Below are 21962 nucleotides of genomic sequence, written 5' to 3'. Positions count from 1 at the left end.
TTTCCTCAAGGATTTTGCCTGTGCTTAGCTTCATTCCATTTATTTTTGTCCTAAACTCCCTACTATTTGCTGAAGACAAGCATACCCATAACATGATGCAGCCACCACCATGCTTACAAATCTGAAGAGTGGTACTCAGCGATGTTGTGTTAGACCTGCCACAAATGTAACGCTTCAGGACATAAAGTGAATTTCTTAGCCACATTCTTTAAAGTTTTACTTTAGTGTCTTATAGCAAACAAGATGCATGTTTTGGAATATTTTTTATTCTGTACAGGCTTCCTTCTTTTCACTCTGTCATTTAGGTTAGTATAGTGGAGTAACTACAATGTTGTTAATCGATCCTCAGTTTTCTCCTATCACAGCCATTAAACTCGGTGACAGTTTTAAAGTCACCACTGGCCTCATGGTGAAATCCCTGAGTGGTTTCTTTCCTCTCCAGCAACTGAGTTAGGAAGGACACCTGTATCTTTGTAGTGACTGGTATTGATACACCACCAAAGTGTAATTAATACCTTTACCATGCTCAAAGGGATATTCAACGTCAGCTTTACAATTTAAACCCATCTACCAATAGGTGCCGTTCTTTGCAAGGCATTGGAAATTCACTGCTCGACCAAGGGACCTTACAGTGTGTGTGGGGTACAGAGATAAGGCAGTCATTAAATAATCATGTTAAACACTATTATTGCACACAGGGTGAATCCATGCAACTTATTATATGACTTGTTAAGCAAATGTTTTCTCCTGAACTCATTTGCCATAACAAAGCGTTTGAATACTTACTGACTCAAGACATTTAAGATTCAAAATACATAACTCCACGTTGACGTTGTTGGGTAATTGTGTGTAGGCCAGTGACACAACATCTCAATTGAATCCATTTTAAATTCAGGCTGTAACAACAAAATTAAGAAAAAGTTGAGGGGTGTGAACAACTTTCTGATGACACTGTCTACACTGAGTATATCAAACATTAAGAACAGCTGCTCTTTCCATGACATAGATGACCAGGTGAAAGCTATGATCCCGTATTGATGTCACTTGTTAGATCCACTTCAATCAGTGTAGATTAATGGGAGGAGACAGACTAAATAAGGATTTTTAAGCCTTGAGACAACTGAGACATTGATTGTGTATGTGTGCCATTCAGAGGGTGAATGGGCAAGACAAAATATGTAAGTGTCTTGGGGGGGTATGGTAGTAGGTGCCAGGCGCACCGGTTTGTGTCAAGAACTGCAACGCTGCTGAGTTTTTCACACACAATTTTCCCATGTGTATCAAAAACGGTACACCAGTCCAAAGGACATTGAGCCAATTTAACACAACTGTGGAAGCATTAGAGTCAACATGGGCCAACATCCCTGTGGAACGCTTTCAACACCTTGTAGCCCCCATCACTTAGGCCAAGTGTCTTGGGCAATAGGGGCTATGGGGTTGTCACAGGACAGGGCCTTTATCACCTCTCAGGACTGAGGCTACTACAGTAGGCCGTCTAACTCCATCGACATTCCTCCAGTCTCTTCCCCACAGTCTATTCTGGGACACCACTGCTCCCACACACATTACTGTACAGTGTTGTATCATTGTGTACTAAATGTTATTTTTTAATAAACTAGTAATTGATTACCTTGTCAAAATTGTTTTGTGTTTCCTCCTCCATACACCTAAAAAGCACAGCTCAGCTCTCTAGATTGAATAGTGCTAGTATGCATTATTATCTGACAGCGGTTCAAATTAAAGCCTAGTTTGTTGGAACACAAATGAACTATCCTGAACCTAGAGGTAAGCAGTAGCCACCACAGAGAAGCCACAGTAGCCACCACAGAGAAGCCACAGTAGCCACCACAGAGAAGCCACAGTAACCACCACAGAGAAGCCACAGTAACCACCACAGAGAAGCCACAGTAACCACCACAGAGAAGCCACAGTAACCACCACAGAGAAGCCACAGTAACCACCACAGAGAAGCCACAGTAGCCACCACAGAGAAGCCACAGTAACCACCACAGAGAAGCCACAGTATTCACCACAGAGAAGCTGAATCCCCAATCAAATCAAGATGGAGCTACCTGCACCGTAGCCCATTAATCAACTAAATGAGCCTACATAATGTTACTCCTTATAGTCCAAGGACCTTACATGTTCAGTTTAGAGGCTAATTGGCTCTGGTAGCCAAAACAGCCAAATACTCCATCTAAACATGAATCAATTCCCAATTGCAGTACGGTTCTAGAAACATTAAGCCCTCTACATTCATATCACATCAAAAATAATTTCACAAATTCAAAATATACACTGTACACTGTTTTAACTGGTTTTAATACAGTTGCAGCCTACTTTTTTCAGTGACAACATGTTTGTCGTCCGTCTTCCGTTTCCACACAGGTGTTCTGAGACGTAAATAGCTAATTAGCACAGGTAGGCCTACGCCTCGGCCTTCTGTCTATAAACAAGCACTGTAACATGGACATATGACAGTGTGGGAACCCTATAAAGGTGTGTAGTAATTTAACCTTCAGATTTTTGGAAAATGTCTTGCTGATATGAAAGATACGTTCCTTATGTTTCCACAACCAAGCCATGTGTTTTAACATTCAGAGCACGTTCTTGCAGCTCTTAACAAAACTTCCCCGGCCAGAAGAACATAGTACCTTCAATAGTCGCTAAAGTTAGTTATTATCTATGAATGGGTTACCCTCACATATCCAATCCCCTCCGATCTACATCTAGTGCCAGGGGTTTATTTGGGATTCAGAGTTTGAGTAGGCCTTCCGCACATCTCTATAGTTTGATTACCACACAGCTCTATGGTAGGTCTACCACACATCTCTACGGTATGACTTTCACACATCTCTATGGTATGACTTCCACACATCTCTATGGTAGGCCTACCACACATCTCTACGGTATGACTTCCACACATCTCTATGGTAGGCCTACCACACATCACTACGGTATGACTTCCACACATCTCTATGGTATGACTACCACACATCACTATGGTAGGCCTGACTTCCACACTCTATGGTAGGCCTACCACACATCACTACGGTATGACTTCCACACATCTCTATGGTATGACTACCACACATCACTACGGTAGGCCTGACTTCCACACTCTATGGTAGGCCTACCACATATACTGAACAAAAATATAAATACAACATGTAAAGTGTTGGTCACATGTTCCATGAGCTGAAATAAAAGATCCCCGAAATGTTCCATATGCACAAAAAGCTTATTTCTCTCAATTTGTGTGCACAAATTTGTTTACATCTGTTAGTGAGCATTTTTCCTTTGCCAAGATATTCCATCCGCCTGACAGATGTGGCATATCAAGAAGCTGATTAAACAGCATGATACTTACACAAGTGCAACTTGTGCTGGGATAAGTTGCACAAATGTGCAGTTTTCTAACACAACACAATGCCACAGATGTCTCAAGTTTTGAGGAAATGTGCAATTGGCATGCTGACTGCAGGAATGCCCACCAGAGCTGTTGGCAGAGAATTTAATGTTAATTTCTCCCATAAGCTGCCTCCAAAGTCGTTTTAGAGAATTTGGCAGTATCAATCAAATGTAAATGTATTTATAAAGCTCTTTTTACATCAGCAAATGTCACAAAGTGCTGTACAGAAACCCAGCCTCTAAAACCCCAAACAACAAGCAATGCAGGTGTAGAAGTGGCTAGGAAAAACTCCCTAGAAAGGCAGGAACCTAGGAAGAAACCTAGAGAGGAACCAGGCTCTGAGGGGTGGCCAGTCCTCTTCTGGCTGTGCCGGGTGGAGATCATAACAGAACATGGCCAAGATGTTCAAACGTTCATAGATGACCAGCAGGGTCAGATAATAATAATCACAGTGGTTGTAGAGGGTGCAACAGGTCAGCACCTCAGGAGTAAATGTCAGTTGGCTTTTCATAGCCGATCATTCAGAGTTAGAGACAGCAGGTGCAGTAGAGAGAGATTCCAAAACAGCAGGTCTGGGACAAGGTTGCACATCCAGTGAACAGGTCAGGGTTCCATAGCCACAGGCACAACAGTTGAAACTGGAGCCACAGCATGAGCAGGTGGACTGGGGACAGCAAGGAGTCATCAGGCCAGGTAGTCCTAAGGCATGGTCCTAGGGCTCAGGTCCTCCAAGAGAAAGAGAGAAAGAGAGAAAAAAAAGACAGAATTAGAGGGAGCATACTTAAATTCACACAGGTCACCGGATAAGACAGGAGAAATAGTCCAGATATAACAGACTGACCCTAGCCCCCCGACACATAAACTATTGCAGCATATATAATGGAGCCTGAGACAGGAGGGGTCGGGAGACACTGTGGCCCCGTTAGACAATACCCCTGGACAGGGCCAACCAGGCAGGATATAACCACCCCCACTTTGCCAAAGTACAGCCCCCACACCACTAGAGGGATATCTTCAACCACCAACCTACTATCCTGAGACAAGGCCAAGTAAAGCCCACGAAGATCTCCCCCACGGCACGAACCCGAGGAGGGCGCCAACCCGGACAGGAAGATCACGTCAGTGACTCAACCCACTCAAGTGACGCACCCCTCCTAGGGACGGCATGGAAGAGCACCAGTAAGACAGTGACCCAGCCCCTGTAGTAGGGTTAGAGGCAGAGAATCCCAGTGGAGAGAGGGGAACCGACCAGGCAGAGACAGCAAGGGCGGTTCGTCGCTCCAGTGCCTTTCCGTTCACCTTCACACCCCTGGGCCAGACTACAGTCAATCATAGGACCTGAAGAGATGAGTCTTCAATAAAGACTTAAAGGTTGAGACCGAGTCTACGTCTCTCACATGGATAAGCAGACCATTCCATAAAAATTGAGCTCTATAGGAGAAAGACCTACCTCCAGCTGTTTGCTTAGAAATTCTAGGGACAGTAAGGAGGCCTGCGTCTTGTGACAATAGCGTACATGTAGGTATGTACGGCAGGACTAAATCGGAAATATAGGTAGGAGCAAGCCCATGTAATGATTTGTAGGTTAGCAGTAAAGCCAGTACGCCCAACCGACCTCACAACTACATACCACTGTAACCCCGCCAGCCCAGGACCTCCACATCCGGCTTCTTCACCTGCGAGATCGTCTGAGACCAGCCAACCGGACTAAACTGAGGAGTATTTCGGTCTGTAATAAAACTCTTTTGTGGGAAAAACTCATTCTGACTGGCTGGGCCTGGATCCCCAGTGAGTGGGCCTATGCCCTCCCAGGCACACCCATGGCTGCGCACCTGCCAATTCTTGTGAAATCCATAGATTTTGGCTTAATGAATTTATTTAAATTGACTGATTTACTTATATGAACTGTAACTCACTAAAATTGTTTATATTTTTATTCAGTGTACATGCTGGAACAGATGGGTCAATTAATCAACTATTTTAATCCATATGTTGATTGATTTGTCTCAGATGATACAATTATTTGATTTTAGCTGCCCTAGTTTCTCTAGTTATGGTGCTTTTGTAACAGTAATTTCTTCTGTCCCTCTCCTTGCCCCTTCCAGGGCTCGAACCAGGGACCCTCTGCACACATCAGAAAATGCCTCCCACGAAGCATTTCACCCATCGAGTGACGTCACCAATTGAAAATCTATTAGCGCGCACCCCGCTAACTAGCTAGCCATTTCACACCGGTTACACTTTCAAGACAACTGGGAACTCAGGAAAAAAGAAAAAAAAACAGTTCAAATTATGACGTCGTTGATTTTCAAGTCGGGAAGGCGGAGCTCTAGAAAGATACCCGAGTTTCTGACTTGGATTCCCGAGTTGTTTGACAATTCACAACGATTTCCCTTCCCCAGATTTTCGAGTTCCCAGGTGTGTTGTTGAACGCGGCAGATGTACATATTGTAACCGCGAGTCATTTTCTGATTGCGTCACCAGAAAGCGTCACATTCTCAAAAACCGTTTGGTTTATTGTGTTTATTTAGGGTGGATGTGCCCCGGCTGCCATCGACCCTCAAAATGACCAAATTACAGTTTTTAAATGTATTTTTGACCGAACGTTTGATGTTAGCCGCCCAAGAGATATATAAGCAAGTGGAAGAGACAATATTAGAATACCAAGAAGAAATTATCCAGGGAAAGAGAGAGAATGATCAATTGAGACGCAAGTTTGGGATTCCATGGCCAGGTTGGTAATGTAGCTAGCTAACTACGTTATTTGAATAGCAAACTGTGCTAATGAGGATAATGAGCACACATTATGTAGCTAGTTATGTATTTGTTCTGAAATATGCCGTTATGAATGTGCTTTGTTTTAGCTAACCAACTATGACTGTGTCATATGCCAGTGGCTAGCTTGGCGTGTTAGCTAATGTAGCTACTGTATCTTTGTTTTCTGCAGTGCAGTCAGAGAGACGGCTAGCTAACGTTAGCATTCATGGCTAGAAAATCGAGAAACACTCTTTTTCACGCCACGTCGATAAGGAAGTGACTTTTTCGTAGCAGGTTAGGAGACTGCGGTTAAGGTTAGGAAAATGTTTAGGGAAAATGCTCTCCTAACCAGTTACGAAAAATGTTCCTTGAAAAGAACATAGTTGTCAGTACATTCTGTGTATTCTGTTCCTCAATAGCTAGCTACTACAACTCAGAACTGTGTGGTAGCAGGTCGTGATAGCTCAAGTAAAGGTGCTTTGCTAACGACACTACATTTTCCCTCCTTGACTTTCAGACCGAGAGCCCTTTGCTCCTGTAGAATCTGAGGAGGAGGGAGGCATTGGGCAAAAGCAGGAACCAGAGCCAAGGCAGACTATGGAGAAACAGGAGGGAAGGACCAGGAAGGAGGAAAATCAGTTTAGAGGACCGGACTCTCAGTCTATATTCACTCCTTCCAATGGAAATGATGACTATGATCAGAACCCACCTCAACACACCTCACTCAGTCAGTTCCAAACTCTCACCGGGGAGAGTAGAGAGGGAGGCTCTCTGTCCAGCTCATCAACATCCAAACCAATCAAAACAGAGACTGAAGGACTGGGTGTTTGTCCATTTGATCCGTCAAGTGACCCCAATACATTCTCTTCGTCAGTGAACCTTGACCTTTCGGCAGCACATAGTGAGAACAGTGTAAGTATGATGGGGGTGGAAGGTGGTGAAGGACTACTGTCAGGGTTTGAGGCGCTACAGATACCACTACACATGGAACAGTCCCTTCAAAATCACCACAACACAGCATTGTGTTGCAAGGTGTGTGGGAAACCCTGTAGACATATGGGCCATTTAAACGCACACATGCAAATGCACATGAAAGAGAAGCAATTTCTTTGTGGCTTGTGTGGTAAGTCCTTTAGCTCGTCGGGAAGGTTGAAAGGTCACCAGAGGATTCACACAGGGGAGAAGCCCTATCAGTGCCATATCTGTAGAAAACGGTTCAATCAGACCGCACACCTGACGGTACACCTGAGAGTCCACACAGGTGAGAAACCGTTCAGTTGTCCCGTCTGTGGGAAGAGCTTCAGTCAGTCCAACAAGGTGAAAAGACACCTTGTAACACATTCTAGGGACAGGATGTTCCTACCAGGCCTATGAGGGAGATGCGGTAGATGTTTAAGTGGAAATGTACAGGATAGGGGTTATAACTCCATTTCAAATCCATTTCAGTGTCGGAAATGATTTGAAAATGTTTAGGCTAGCTATTTATAATAATGTGTCTAATCAAGCATTTTACCTAAATGGCATTGTCTATGTAAAGCAATTGTCAAAAGGTATTTTTACATTGTTACGTCTACAAGTACTGAAACAGAATATTCTGTAATACATTTTGGAAGTCAATGGACATAAACATCCAAACTACTTATTGTATTTTTAAAGCATGAAACCAACGTGTGATTTTGGTGGAAATAGTTATTGGGCAGTTGGATGTAAATGGGATGTTTTGGACATTGTTGTGTTGTGTATTTTGGTAAATAAATGTCAGAATTCTTGAAACAAACCATCAGATTTTTCGTTTTTATTTAGTGGTGGAGGTTTGGATGATTGTCGTCCCTCAAAACATTAGATGTCAAGAAGATGTTAGAAGGTGAAAAGTTGGGTGAATGAGCGAAGCTGATGACTCAACGGAAAGAAGCAAACCCTCCAAAGCGGGAGAGCTTCATAACTGCTGAAAATCAGCTAAGTCGGATGACTTAAAATATTAATTTAGTCGAGCTCAGTATGTAGAACTCTAGAACTTTGTAGAACAATAGAACATAGAATCTATCCTGGGGACAGGATGTTGTCAACAAACAACTACTCTGGTCTCGTACCCCCTCAACTGCCTGAATTATGTGATGTTCTAGAATGAAAAACCATTGGTAACAACTATAATAAACATGAAAGAGTGCATGTTTATCCTTTCTTCCTATGTGGGTTCCAGGACTATGAAAACACGGATGACTTCTGGTGCTGTGCGGTGTGGAGGGAAGGCCAGGAGGAGGTGGAGGGTGTGGTTCCCAGTACCTGGGTGGTGGGAAGGAAGGTCCTGTGGCCTCCAGCCAATGGGAGGAAGGCTATGAAAGAGAGACACAAGCCAGGAGCCAATTGGATGACATATGACCTTGTTAAGGTCAAACTATTCTCAGGTACTGAAGCGTCTTACCTACCACTTACACAATGTTGAGTTTTTAGTGGTTATGTTTGATGTTTAAATACCTTATTAAAGAACTTCCCCAAAAGTTCTCAGAAAATCAAGTGCAGTAATACATGTGAAATGTAAATAAGCTCCTTGTAGAGGGTCACCCCAGTGACTGAAAGAATAACTCTTTCATGATCCCATATTCCTCTTTAACTCTATTTGTGCCAAAATACCAATTCTCAGAATGCTCTCAGGGAAGGTGCAGCTACACTCTTAATGTGTTGAGAAATCTGTTGTAATGTTTTTAATTGTATAGAACTGCCTTAATTTTGCTGTAGCCTGAATCTGAGATCGAGCTACCCTGTATGGTTTCAGAATCTCTGGAAGAGTGTGAAGGCTACAGTAGGTCCAGTGATGAGCTCACTGACAACGGAGACAGTGAGCCCAACACACAAAAGAAGAAGAGGAGGAGGAGGAAGAGGAGGACGGGTGAGGGGCACGTTACCGGTCAGTGTGAGATAGCCTTAACATAGACATTGATAAATTAGGATTGCTTCTGTAGGACAGTGTGTTTGACAAACATTTGATTTCCATCAACTTTTACAAAAGGCACTGATCAGATACCTCAAGGAGGACCCAGTGGAGATGGAAGGATACACACAGGTGACAGAATCCTTAGAGAATGTATTGGGCCACCGTGTTGTACTTTCACTAAACTAGCCATTTGTATGGAACACAATTCTGTAGCTGTACTCATTGCCTGTTTATCCAAAGGTGTGTCAGGATCCTCAAACTCTCCTCCTCTGAAGAGGAGAGTGATGACGAAATCTGGAACCCTGGAGGAGAGTTCTGGAGCTCTAGAAGCAGAACCTCAGCTGGATCCGTCTGAGCTCAGAGGGCAAGTTTCACTGCATCTACCGGTGTTCCCATTGGTTTGTCACACAAGTGTTCTATGTCAGTTTGAGGCATTGAATGTGTTCTGATCAATCTCTTTTGTTATTACAGCCTTGACGACGCACTCAACAAGGAGAGCTACCTCATAGAGGGACCACACTCTTCTGACGCATGTGAGAGAAACAAAGGCTGTCTAATGTTTTTTAGGGGGTAGATCAGCTTTAAAATTGCAAATAGATTGCAGACAATTACATTGATGGAAGCTACATCACTTCCAAGTCCCAATATATTTATTTGCACATAAATACATATGCGTACAGTACCAGTCAAAAGTTTGGACACCTACTCATTCAAGGGTTTTTCTTTATTTTGACTATTTCCTACATTGTAGAATTATTGTGAAGGCATCAAAACTATGAAATAACACATCATGTAGTAACCAAAAAAGTGTTAAACAAATCAAAATATATTTTATATTCATCCAAGTAGCCACCCGTGGTGTTGATGAGAGCTTTGCACACTCTTGGCATTCGCTCAACCAGCTTCATGAGGTCGTTACCTGGAATGCATTTCAATGAACAGGTGTGCCTTGTTAAATGTACATTTGTGGAATTTCTTTCCATTCTAATGCGTTTGAGACAATCCATTGTGTTGTGACAAGGTAGGGGTGGTATACAGAAGATAGCCCTATTTGGTAAAATACCAAGTCCATATTATGATAAGAACAGCTCAAATAAGCAAAGAGGAACAACAGTCCATCATTACTTGAAGACATGAAGGTCAGTCAATCCGGAAAATTTTAAGAGCTTCGAAAATTTCTTTAAGTGAAGTCGCAAAACCCATCAAGCGCTATGATGAAACTGGGTCTCATGAGGACCGCCACAGGAAAGGATGACCCAGAGTTACCTCTGCTGCAGAGGATAAGTTCATTAGAGTTAACTGCACCTCAGATTGCAGCCCAAATAAATGCTTTGCAGAGTTCAAGTAACAGACACATCTCAACATCAACTGTTCAGAGGAGAATCAGGCCTTCATGGTTGAAGTACTGCAAAGAAACCACGACTAAAGGACACCAATAAGAAGAGACTCTCGTGGGCAAAGAAACACGAGCAATGGACATTAGACCTTTGGAAATTTGTACTTTGGTCTAAAGAGTCCAAATTTGAGTTTTTTTGGTTCCAACCGCCGTGTCTTTGTAAGACGCAGAGTAGGTGAACAGATGATCTCCGCATGTGTGGTTCCCACCATGAAGCATTGAGGAGGAGGTATGATGGCGTGGGGCTGCTTTTCTGGTGACACTGTCTGTGATCCCATCTGGTTTGCGCTTAGTGGGACTGTCATTTGTTTTACAATGACCCAAAATACACTTCCAGGCTGTGTAAGGGCTATTTGACCAAGAAGGAGAGTGATGGAAGTGCTGCATCAGATGACCTGGCCTCCACAATCACCCGACCTGAACCCAATTGAGATGGTGTGGGATGAGTTGGACCGCAGGGTGAAGGAAAAGCAGCCAACAAGTGCTCAGCATATGTGGGAACTCCTTCAAGAATGTTGGAAAAGCGTTCCTCATTAAGCTGGTGGAGAGAATGCCAAGAGTGTGCAAAGCTGTCAAAGGCAAAGGGTGGCTACTTTGAAGAATCTAAAATATAGTATATATTTTGATTGGGGCGGCAGGGTAGCCTAGTGGTTAGAGCGTTGGACTAGTAACTGAAAGGTTGCAAGTTCAAAACCCCGAGCTGACAAAGTTACAAATCTGTCGTTCTGCCCCTGAACAGGCAGTTAACCCACTGTTCCTAGGCCGTCATTGAAAATGAGAATTTGTTCTTAATTAACTGACTTGCCTAGTAAAAAAAAAAACAATTCACTTTTTTTTGGTTACTACATGATACCATATGTATGATGTCATAGCTTTGATGTCTTCACTATTATTTTACAATGTAGAAAAGAGTACAAATAAAGAGAAACCCTTGAGTGGGTGTGTCCAAACTTTTGACTGGTACCTTTAAAAATATATATTTTCCTTTATTACTTTCTAACTCTACCACCCCTCCCCTAACGCTTAGTCTTCTACTACCAGCTTATACACACTATACATTTTATGGGCACAGGTTTATTTTACAATAGTTATGTTTGTTTTTTCTCCTGTCCTTCCTCTAACCTCAATCTCTCATCTATTTCTTTCACTAAAGTTCAGAATCTATATGCGTTTTACAGACACAGTATGTTTGACATTTGTTATCTTGTTATTATTCCAACCTTCATCTCCATTCTACCCCTCCCATCTATCTCTTATTTTATTTTTTTATTTAACCAGGTAGGCTAGTTGAGAACAAGTTCTCATTTGCAACTGCGACCTGGCCAAGATAAAGCATAGCAGTGTGAACAGACAACAGAGTTACACATGGAATAAACAATTAACAAGTCAATAACACAGTAGAAAAAAAGGGGAGTCTATATACATTGTGTGCAAAAGGCATGAGGAGGTAGGCGGATAATTGGAATTTTGCAGATTAACACGAGTGATAAATGATCAGATGGTCATGTACAGGTAGAGATATTGGTGTGCAAAAGAGCAGAAAAGTGAATAAATAAAAACAGTATGGGGATGAGGTAGGTAAAAATGGGTGGGCTATTTACCGATAGACTATGTACAGCTGCAGCGATCGGTTAGCTGCTCAGATCGCAGATGTTTGAAGTTGGTGAGGGAGATAAGTCTCCAACTTCAGCGATTTTTGCAATTCGTTCCAGTCACTGGCAGCAGAGAACTTAACACCATCCATATTGGATTTTTATTTGCCATATATTTTAACTGTGTTGTGATGTTTGGAACCTTTCTATTCTCAGAATTTCTACAGATTGTAAATTAAAAATACTTTTTTTTGCTAAAAGTATTATTATATTATTGACCGATTGACTATGACTTTTCAGATCACCCAGTTGTGCTATCTGCATAGTTAGCTCCAGGTAAATGTTGCAATTCTTCAGCCATTGCTGGACCTGCGACCATCAACAAGCTACATAGTACCAAAACAAATTATCTAATGATTCTGTCTCTTCGCAGCTAAATCTGCAGAGCTGGGAAGGTTGTATCCCCAATATATATAACATTCTATTGGTTGCAAGAATTTTGCATAATTTAAATATAAACATTCAAAGTTTTGAATCTGGCGTCATTTTCTGTATCAGTTCAAATTGATTTCGTCAAATCTCTTCCCAACTCTTTTGCAATCTACAGTGCCTTGCGAAAGTATTCGGCCCCCTTGAACTTTGCGACCTTTTGCCACATTTCAGGCTTCAAACAAAGATATAAAACTGTATTTTTTTTGAAGAATCAACAACAAGTGGGACACAATCATGAAGTGGAACGACATTTATTGGATATTTTAAACTTTTTTAACAAATCAAAAACTGAAAAAATTGGGCATGCTTTTACGCCAAACATAACGTTTTGCATTTGTTGCCAAAAAGTTCAATTTTGGTTTCATCTGACCAGAGCACCTTCTTCCACATGTTTGGTGTGTCTCCCAGGTGGCTTGTGGCAAACTTTAAACAACACTTTTTATGGATATCTTTAAGAAATGGCTTTCTTCTTGCCACTCTTCCATAAAAGGTCAGATTTGTGCAATATACGACTGATTGTTGTCCTATGGACAGAGTCTCCCACCTCAGCTGTAGATCTCTGCAGTTCATCCAGAGTGATCATGGGCCTCTTGGCTGCATCTCTGATCAGTCTTCTCCTTGTATGAGCTGAAAGTTTAGAGGGACGGCCAGGTCTTGGTAGATTTGCAGTTGTCTGATACTCCTTCCATTTCAATATTATCGCTTGCACAGTGCTCCTTGGGATGTTTAAAGCTTGGGAAATCTTTTGTATCCAAATCCGGCTTTAAACTTCACAACAGTATCTCGGACCTGCCTGGTGTGTTCCTTGTTCTTCATGTTGCTCTCTGCGCTTTTAACGGACCTCTGAGACTATCACAGTGCAGGTGCATTTATATGGAAACTTGATTACACACAGGTGGATTGTATTTATCATCATTAGTCATTTAGGTCAACATTGGATCATTCAGAGATCCTCACTGAACTTCTGGAGAGAGTTTGCTGCACTGAAAGTAAAGGGGCTGAATAATTTTGCACACCCAATTTTTCAGTTTTTGATTTGTTAAAAAAGTTTGAAATATCCAATAAATGTCGTTCCACTTCATGATTGTGTCCCACTTGTTGTTGATTCTTCACAAAAAAAATACAGTTTTATATCTTTATGTTTGAAGCCTGAAATGTGGCAAAAGGTCGCAAAGTTCAAGGGGGCCGAATACTTTCGCAAGGCACTGTATATGGCACAGCTGTAAAATTGTTGGTCCTTAAATGAAACTGGTATACCAGTTTAATTTATCTCGATTTTCTTTAACCAATTATTGTCTTTAATGCAGGGCCGGCAGACAAGTTCCCTACTTTTTTCCCCCTTCCACTTTCCTCTTATATTTTTGCGGTAATTCTGCAATTAGTTGGTTGTAATTTTGGGTAGAGCAGACATTTCCACATATTTTTGTTAGCTGTGTGACATAACGCCACCAGTCCTATTTACAAAATGGGAGTCACACAAGACTTATTAAAACAACCATTCTAATGATAAGCAAAACACTTAGGAGAATTAAAAGTATACATTAAATCCTTTTTTAATGAGAACATTCATCTTGCAAGAATCTATATAATACATTTCACAGTAACCCTTTCTAATAAGCAGGATATTTTTCAATTGACATTTTCTAGAAGATTTTACAAAAACACGAGGCAGGTTAAAACTGCACATTTAAAAATCTGAATATTCCAAAAGAAACGCTAGACATCTCAACATTGGCTTGAAAGGGCAAATGGAGGTTCATCAGCGTACAATGACACCTTTTGTTGTTTTCTAACCCCTTTGATATTATTGTTAATAGCTGAGATTTCAATGGCCGTAATACGCATAACAATATATATTAATACGTTACAAGTTTTACTCAATTTTATATAGTTGTAAGAGACTACATAATCCTACTATATGTGAATTACTTCATTGGTATTTCCACTTTCTTTTTTTAGGGGATTCTGTTTTTCCAACCTCTCAGTCCAGAGAGGGAACATTCCTAAGGTATGTGCTGCAGCTGAACAATGTAACCTTTGCATTACTAATGCCAAGGCAGATGGATAGGAAGTAAGAACACACTCTGATGTAAGTGCTGTGGAATTAAGCATCCTCCCTTTTTTGAAAAATGTTTTGTGTGTTTATAGTGGACAGGATATGATGGGAAACCTGCTGAATTCAACCCAAAGTTTTCCTCTTCCAAATGACCGTGAGTATTCTCTTTATTTAATCAATCTGGTCAGTCACACACAAATGCATAATGGCCTGGTTCACAGACCCAGATTACACCTATTTCAGGATTTAAAAGCCATCTCCATTAGCATGCATTTCAATCCAGGTGTAGGTTTAATTTGAATCTGGGAACCAATAAAGATTACATTGTACCACATTGTGACTCTTCCATCTCCAGAGTTCCAGGAGCAGGTCCTGGGTCTGCTGGTGGACATCAGACAGTCAGTGTGGGATCTAGGAGGAAGGGTGGGAGTTCTAGAACACTGGGGTGGTTCTAGGGGTTCTGGAACAGATTTCCATTTTGACGTGTGCAGAACCTACGAGGACATGGCCAACCTGGAGAAAGTTCTAGAGCCTCCTGAGGTAGCTGCCCAGATGGTACGTGGATCTGCAGAGCATTGAGTGATAAGCTAGCATTACAATGACAGTGTTGTTGGAACCCCAACGTACACAAAATAACTAGTTGTCTTTGTTTGCATGTTTCTCAGAAACAGTTCCTGAGCAGGATCGGTGGGAACACCTTGAGGGAAAATGTCACCAGGGTGATGGAGAGGTGGGTACTGGACACACACACACACTTTTGGAATGCTGAAATACGGACTCTGTTCTCTTCTTAGGCTGATGACCAATGAACTGATGAGTTCCTTCAACATGAAAGGAAGGAAAGGAACCAAGAAGAGTTTTCTCACACACTCCCTCAGTAAAATCATTATTGGTAAGAGTTACCCGACTCAATAGTTCATTTCACTGTTTCGATCTGAAAGTCTGTCAGACCACGATGATGACGATCATTTTACTGCAGAAGTATTACATAGTATTCCTTGTTGATGCCTCGTTTTAATGTGATTGAATGTCCACTGATCTTGTGTTCTCTCCTCTCTGAATCTTTCAGACAGCATCATGATCACCCACCCGTACGCCACAGAGTCTGCTGTGATGCACCTGATGGCCAACGTACTGAAGTACGCCCCAGACCGACGCGGAGGAGGAGGCAGACCCCCCAGACAGTCACCCCAGGTCCCCCATACCCAGAGACAGCAACACATCCAACAACACATCAACATCAAACAGGAGCAAGACTATTAATGCCTGGACACCTTCCTTCTAGCCTGCGTACCAGTCTGTTTGTGCTATTATTGTCATGCCAAGGAGTGGGATGATAGCACAGACTGGTACCCAGGCTACCTTCCTACTCTACCTGGGTCATATTCACTAGTAGTCACCAAACCAGTGTTAATTTCGTCAACAAAAATAGTGACTAAAATATTCAGCAAGCACCTATTTTTCAGTGGCAATTGACAAGACTATAACTAAATAAATAGACCCAGAAAAAGAACTAGAAATAAACTAAAATGATATTTCATTCCAGTTGACTTAAAACTGGACGAGAATAAATGGTCTGACTAAAATCAGATAAGTGGACTGGACAATAGTTTTTGGAGAGATTGAGAGCTTTTCTGTGATAAGCACAATTAATATTAGCAGTGGGAAGGACTTGCCACATCACCTGGTGAGCTGGGTGGGGGGGGAGCAAGCGATGAGTGTGGACAGACCAGCTCCACTCTGCCTTCGATTATGCACATCGCTCAGGCAACTCTCTTGCTTCCTCGTAGCTAACCAGTCACCACCAGCCTTCTGGTTAGCTACCCTTTGTCTGGTTAAGAATCACAAGCTGCTTTATGAAATGAAAAACAATAGCAGTGTTGAGTTTAATAGTAAAACAACAGTCTAGCTCCCTTGAGTTTAGAAAAGTAGGCTGTCTGATATTTGTAGTCTCGCCCTCAACCCTCCCACTTTCCCCACTGCATTTCATAGCCAGGTTCTGTAGCCAAGACTCCCTCTTTTCCTCAGAGAAAATGGCTCGAGAGATGACCTTTCAAAAGATATGACTCATAATACTTGGACCAGGACTCGAGCACTGGGTCTCGGGAGTTCAGCCATAGGGACTCGAACTTGAGCACAGAGGACTTGGGACTCGATTGGGATTTGAGGTTTAATGACTTGACGACATCACTGGGTGAAATGGTCATTTTATAACCCCCCTTCTACTTCCTGACATCAGTGTGGCATCTGGGAAATGGTGAGAACAATGATGTGACGGAGGTGCAACCCACACTACTGTGTCAATACGTGATAGTACCTCGCCCCCTTCCTTTCTCTCCTCCCACCATCCCTCCCTGCGCTTGTGTGTCTGTTTTTTATGTAATGTGTAATATCTATGTAGGCTGAATTAGGAATTTACACGGCCCGTTAATACTTAAATATGTTTATCATATTTCTGCTGCTGGGAAGACAATAGGATGTTATGCAGAAAAATGTTTGTAGGACAAGGCTATGTATGTTTATGCACATGGGAGTCTGATTTATGTTTACTATGTGTTAATGAGGCAATACAAATGTGATGTGACTAAAGGGCATTTAGTTGACAAGAAAAACTATACTAAATCATTATTCAAATAACAAAAATGTGAGTGAGACTTAATTATAATTTAGTCAAACTGACTAAGATTAGTCTAAATCTAAAAAATAGTGCCAAAATGAATACTGTACCAAACGGACTGAAACAGGTACTGCCTGGTCCCAGATCAGTTTGTGTTCTTTACAAGCCCATTGCTATCATTGTCAAGCCAAACATGATAATTGCATAAGAAGATTGCAAGAGAGCAGACACAGACTGGCATTGCATCCAGGCTAACGCCTACTGTACTGTAGGCCTACCTGATGTACCCTCAGCCACCTTCTGCTTTAGTGTTTCACATTAATTATACAGCACTGTATCATCATTATTTGCCTTTTTGAATTTAATATTGAATTTAGGATTAATTTAATCGGTTTTTAAGTTATGAAAATTTATTTTTTGGAATGAATGATTGGAAGTAGTATTTTATAATGTACAAAGCCTTGACTTCTGGTTCTAAATAAAATGCATGCCTTGAGTTAGCCACCGTGTGGTATGTGGTTTAAATATATTTGGTGAAAGGGAAAAATGTGTGCAGGTAGTATAATGGATAATAAAGTAGACGATAACATGATTGTATATCAAAGAGATTACAACTGAAAGTTATGTAGTTTGCTGCATATTTATTCATGTTTACTGAGATAATATACTCGCTTAGTTTGAAGATATGATACATATTCTGCTCATAGAAATCGATAAAGATAAAAGATCAAGTATACGTGACTCCATTTCTATGGTAGACGCGCCGATACGTGTCTGGCGCGCTGACGTCATTTCCGTAGAGTGCAACGTGCATGTTTGACAACAAGCTCTACGTGGATTTCGGGAAGATCTTTTGCCCCTAAAATCGTCCAACGATGACTAAATTACAATATCTGAATGTGTATCTGACTGAGCGTCTCATGCAAGCTGCTGGGGAAATACTAAGAGTTGTCGCAGACACAATCTCCGAGTACCAGGAAGAAATATCCCGGACAAAGAGAGAGAACAAATACCTGAAACGACAACTGAACACGCCGGTTCTATCGCTGGGTATGTATCAAGCTAACGAAGTAGCTAGTGTAGTTCCCATTTTATTTAGGCCTTATCTTGCTTAGCTAGCTAACTAGTGTGTTAAAGAACCTACCCGAATTGTATTTGACAATGTACTTTATAGGGAAGGCAGCATCCCGTTTCACGAGCCAAAGTGTAGGCTTGGTCTCGTGTCATTTAATTGATGAAAGTCTGTCTCATGATTCCTTGGAGGCTGTTATTACTGACATTACATAATGTCTGTTGTCGTCTTTTCCTCCCAGCCCCTCAGCCCATACTGTCTTGTGTCTCGGAGCAGCAAAGTCCACCTGAGCAGCAGTACTGTGAGGAGTGGAGCCCCAGTCTGGGCCAGGAGGACCTTGAGACCACACAGATTAAAGAGGAACAGGGTGAACTCGGGACCAGTCAGGAGGAAGAGCAGCTTCAAGTACCAGAGTCTGATACCAAAGAAGACTCCATATCTACTCTTCCCTGTGTGAAAAATGATGAGGACCGACCTCAGCCTTCACATCTTTCCCGAAGCGAAACTGTGGAGAACAGAGTGAGGGAGTCTCTACTGACCAACACAACTGGACAGATCAAAACAGAACCTGATGGCTATGGAGTATCACTATCAGAACCAACCAGTGACTCCCTTCAGTCTCAGCCCGTCTCTGAAGTAAGTCCAGTCTCTTCTAGAACACAAAGTCAGAACACTGAGAACACAGAAAGTGTTCCTATTGTTCTGAGAGATCTAGAAAGGAGACCAGAGGAGGATACAGACACACACTCATGTACTCAGTGTGGAGCCGTGTTCTGTGAGCTATCCCAACTGGAGGCACACATGCCATCCCACACAGCACCACACAGTGGTGACACTAGTCACAGGCAAATCATGTGCACAGTCTGTTGGAAGTCATTCACCTCTACCAGTTACCTCAAGGTCCACCAGCGTTCTCACACTAAGGAAAAGCCCTTTCACTGTGGTGTGTGTGGCAAAAGCTTCAGCTACTCAGGGAAGTTCAGGGAACACCAACGGATTCACACAGGAGAGAGACCTTACCGCTGCCATGTGTGTGGTAAACGCTTCAACCAGTCAGCCCACCTGAAGGCCCACCTGAGGGTACACACAGGGGAGAAACCCTACTCCTGTCCTGTCTGTGGGAAAGGATTCAGTCAGTCTGGACAGATCAAGGGACACCTCAGAACTCACATCCAAGGGAGGTAGAATAATAATAACTTGGAGTGGAAAGAGCCCATGAGTGGATAAACAGTAACCTCGGAAGCCGCCTGATCTCACAAGCTTACATGAATGGTTCGCTACCACAGAATCAGTCTGATAATTACGAGGCTAGATAGACAGAGCCTTCTGTTCTCAAAGTGCCCAGCATTTGGGAAGAGAAAAATAAATGTCTTATTTTCAGTGCTACTAATTCTACAGTAACAGTACCTCAGTATTCACACCCCATGACTAATTCCACATTTTGTTGTTACAGCCTGAATTCAAAATGGTAATTACGAGGTTAGATAGAGCCTCCTGTTCTCAAAATGCCCAGCGATTGGGAAGAGAAAGAGAGACATTTATTTTCAGTGCTACAAATTTCACATTTAATTGTAAGACTAGAGGATTATAGAATGTGTGATTTTTTATTTTTTTATTTCACCTTTATTTAACCAGGTAGGCTAGTTGAGAACAAGTTCTCATTTACAACTGCGACCTGGCCAAGATAAAGCATAGCAGTGTGAACAGACAACACAGAGTTACACATGGAGTAAACAATGATGTGTTTTGGACCCATAACTGAGGCAGAGTATATCTGAATTTATTTAAGAGAGCTTCTTAATAACATGCTATGAAAAGACTGGGCTCATCCCCTGTATTGCTAGGTGACACTAACTATGTTAGAGAGTAATATAATGTTAATTTTGGTGTTATCTCCCTTGATTTCCTCTTGATGATTCCAGTTGGAGCTGATTGGTCTTCTTGCAAATAAACTATCTCAGTCATATTGATTAAGTATGTGTGGGAACATTTATTTCTGAATGTCTGTTACTGAATAAAACAAGTGGTCATATCAGGTCAACAAGCTAGAGTGATCAGTGGGTCTGTTAAACAATCTGTCCTCACCAATGTTGTTGTAATACTATGTTTGAACACTAGATGGTACACTTGAATTATTTCTCCACAAAAGTGTTACAATGTTAAATATTATTTTCCTTATAGGTCCTGCCTAGCAGCATAGTGTAAAATCTATAAACCAACTTATTGTGAAGTTTATACATAAACATTCCAGGGTTTTAGTAGGGTCCCTCCTATATTAGACTTATATGATAGAGCCATAGTTGAATAAGGCAGTGCTTACCTAGCTCATTCGTTTCTTTGTGCAAGAAATATGTTTACTTCAAGGGGTCTCAACTTTGACATTGCGGGGGGGCAATCACCATGACAATCATCACCCCATTAACCAGTGTTATTATTTATCATTATGCCATCATAAAGCAGAGCCATTACACCCCCTCCCCTCGATAGAGCTAATCAGAACGATAACTGCCGCTGTGCAGACAGCAGCGTCAAATGAGGTGGAGTATTCATGCTACGCTATGTTAGTTGATAGCCTCATCACCACTGTAATGGAAAGCACAGGCATTCCTCCTGAGTTCAGCCTAGTTGATTTGATTTTGAGCTGTCTGTCATTATGACAAATAATAACTAAATCATATATGGGTCTCTCATGGGACAGGGCACAAGACAGACTCAAATGGCAGAAGATTGTTGCAGTCTCTTGTCCCACCCAGAATGAAAAAGACTAAGTAAGTAATCTGTTTCAGTCCCAGACTTACATACATAAAACATTTGAAATATGGCCAAAAGTAGGCTACATGAAAAGTGCAATGCTGTTAATATGTTATTGTGGGTTTTCAGTGAATTTATGTAAATCACAAAGCTCATCTGCATTGTGTGGTGCAGGTAAAGTCTCAGCAACAAAACCCACTGGGCACAGATTTCAGTTCAACATGTACTTTTGATTTACATTTGGCTGAGTTGTTATCTAACCTGAATTCAATGTGAAATCAACAAAAAAATGAACCATGTCAAAAATTCACCACAGAACCCAGGTCTGGTCTGGTGTGCACTGTGCGTAGGATGAAGGACCTCACACACGGACCCTGTAAAACATATTGGATCTGAGCAGCAGAAGGAGGCGCGGCGCGGTGAGGGAGGTTGTCAACGGGCTGTAAACTCCTCTCCTTGACCCCACCCCCTGTCCTCTAGGGCCTGCCTTGCACTGGAGATACTCATCATATACCTGCAGGGAAGAGAAGGGAAAAGCTTTTCAGGAACTGTTTATCACAGTGTTGTAAACAGAGAAGGACTAACCCACTGGGCATGCACTGGGTGATCCATTTCTGTTTCAATGTTATTTGCCAACGTATTGTGACATGGAATCAATGTGGGAAATACATTGGATCTGAATAAAGTCCTCAACCAGTACAGTTTTCATCTCATTTCAACCAGTACTGTTATCATCTCATTTCAACCAGTACAATTTTCATGTCATTTCAACCAGTACTGTTATCTCATTTCAACCAGTACAGTTTTCATCTAATTTCAACCAGTACTGTTATCATCTCATTTCAACCAGTACAGTTTTCATCTAATTTCAACCAGTACTGTTAT

The 21962-nt window shown here is 41.9% G+C and overlaps 2 protein-coding genes across 3 annotated transcripts; both read left to right on the top strand.

Annotated features, from left to right (window-relative positions):
* Positions 1-5766: 5766 nt before the first annotated feature.
* Positions 5767-17754, top strand: LOC112221753. 2 transcript variants are annotated; one of them, XM_024384055.2, is made up of 13 exons: positions 5767-6146; positions 6687-7081; positions 8370-8574; positions 8943-9056; positions 9177-9230; positions 9342-9465; positions 9573-9634; positions 14541-14589; positions 14730-14791; positions 14993-15192; positions 15303-15367; positions 15432-15529; positions 15707-17754. In XM_024384055.2, the coding sequence occupies exons 1-13, from the start codon at positions 5978-5980 to the stop codon at positions 15898-15900; spliced, it is 1791 nt and encodes a 596-aa protein (XP_024239823.1). In that variant the 5' UTR covers positions 5767-5977; the 3' UTR covers positions 15901-17754. The 2 variants fall into 2 exon arrangements, with proteins under 2 accessions (XP_024239823.1, XP_024239817.1); XM_024384049.2 differs by having other exon boundaries at positions 8943-9074.
* A 253-nt stretch (positions 17755-18007) lies between these two features.
* LOC112221773 (zinc finger protein 391) lies at positions 18008-20296 on the top strand. The gene is made up of 2 exons (XM_024384092.2): positions 18008-18304; positions 18568-20296. The coding sequence occupies exons 1-2, from the start codon at positions 18130-18132 to the stop codon at positions 19509-19511; spliced, it is 1119 nt and encodes a 372-aa protein (XP_024239860.1). The 5' UTR covers positions 18008-18129; the 3' UTR covers positions 19512-20296.
* The last annotated feature ends 1666 nt before the right edge of the window (positions 20297-21962 follow it).

This window comes from Oncorhynchus tshawytscha, linkage group LG02 (assembly GCF_018296145.1).
Source record: "Oncorhynchus tshawytscha isolate Ot180627B linkage group LG02, Otsh_v2.0, whole genome shotgun sequence".
In the NCBI taxonomy this organism is placed as follows: Eukaryota; Metazoa; Chordata; class Actinopteri; order Salmoniformes; family Salmonidae; genus Oncorhynchus; species Oncorhynchus tshawytscha.
This window is presented reverse-complemented; position numbering and strand designations above follow the sequence as displayed.

Excerpts from the sequence above, each read along its gene's own strand:
- LOC112221773 (XM_024384092.2), top strand. The coding sequence starts at position 18,130 with ATGACTAAATTACAATATCTGAATGTGTATCTGACTGAGCGTCTCATG. Across the intron at positions 18,305-18,567 it reads CACGCCGGTTCTATCGCTGG|CCCCTCAGCCCATACTGTCT; the intron begins GTATGTATCAAG and ends TTTTCCTCCCAG.
- LOC112221753 (XM_024384049.2), top strand. The coding sequence starts at position 5,978 with ATGACCAAATTACAGTTTTTAAATGTATTTTTGACCGAACGTTTGATG. Across the intron at positions 6,147-6,686 it reads GTTTGGGATTCCATGGCCAG|ACCGAGAGCCCTTTGCTCCT; the intron begins GTTGGTAATGTA and ends CTTGACTTTCAG. Across the intron at positions 7,082-8,369 it reads CAGCACATAGTGAGAACAGT|GACTATGAAAACACGGATGA; the intron begins GTAAGTATGATG and ends TGTGGGTTCCAG.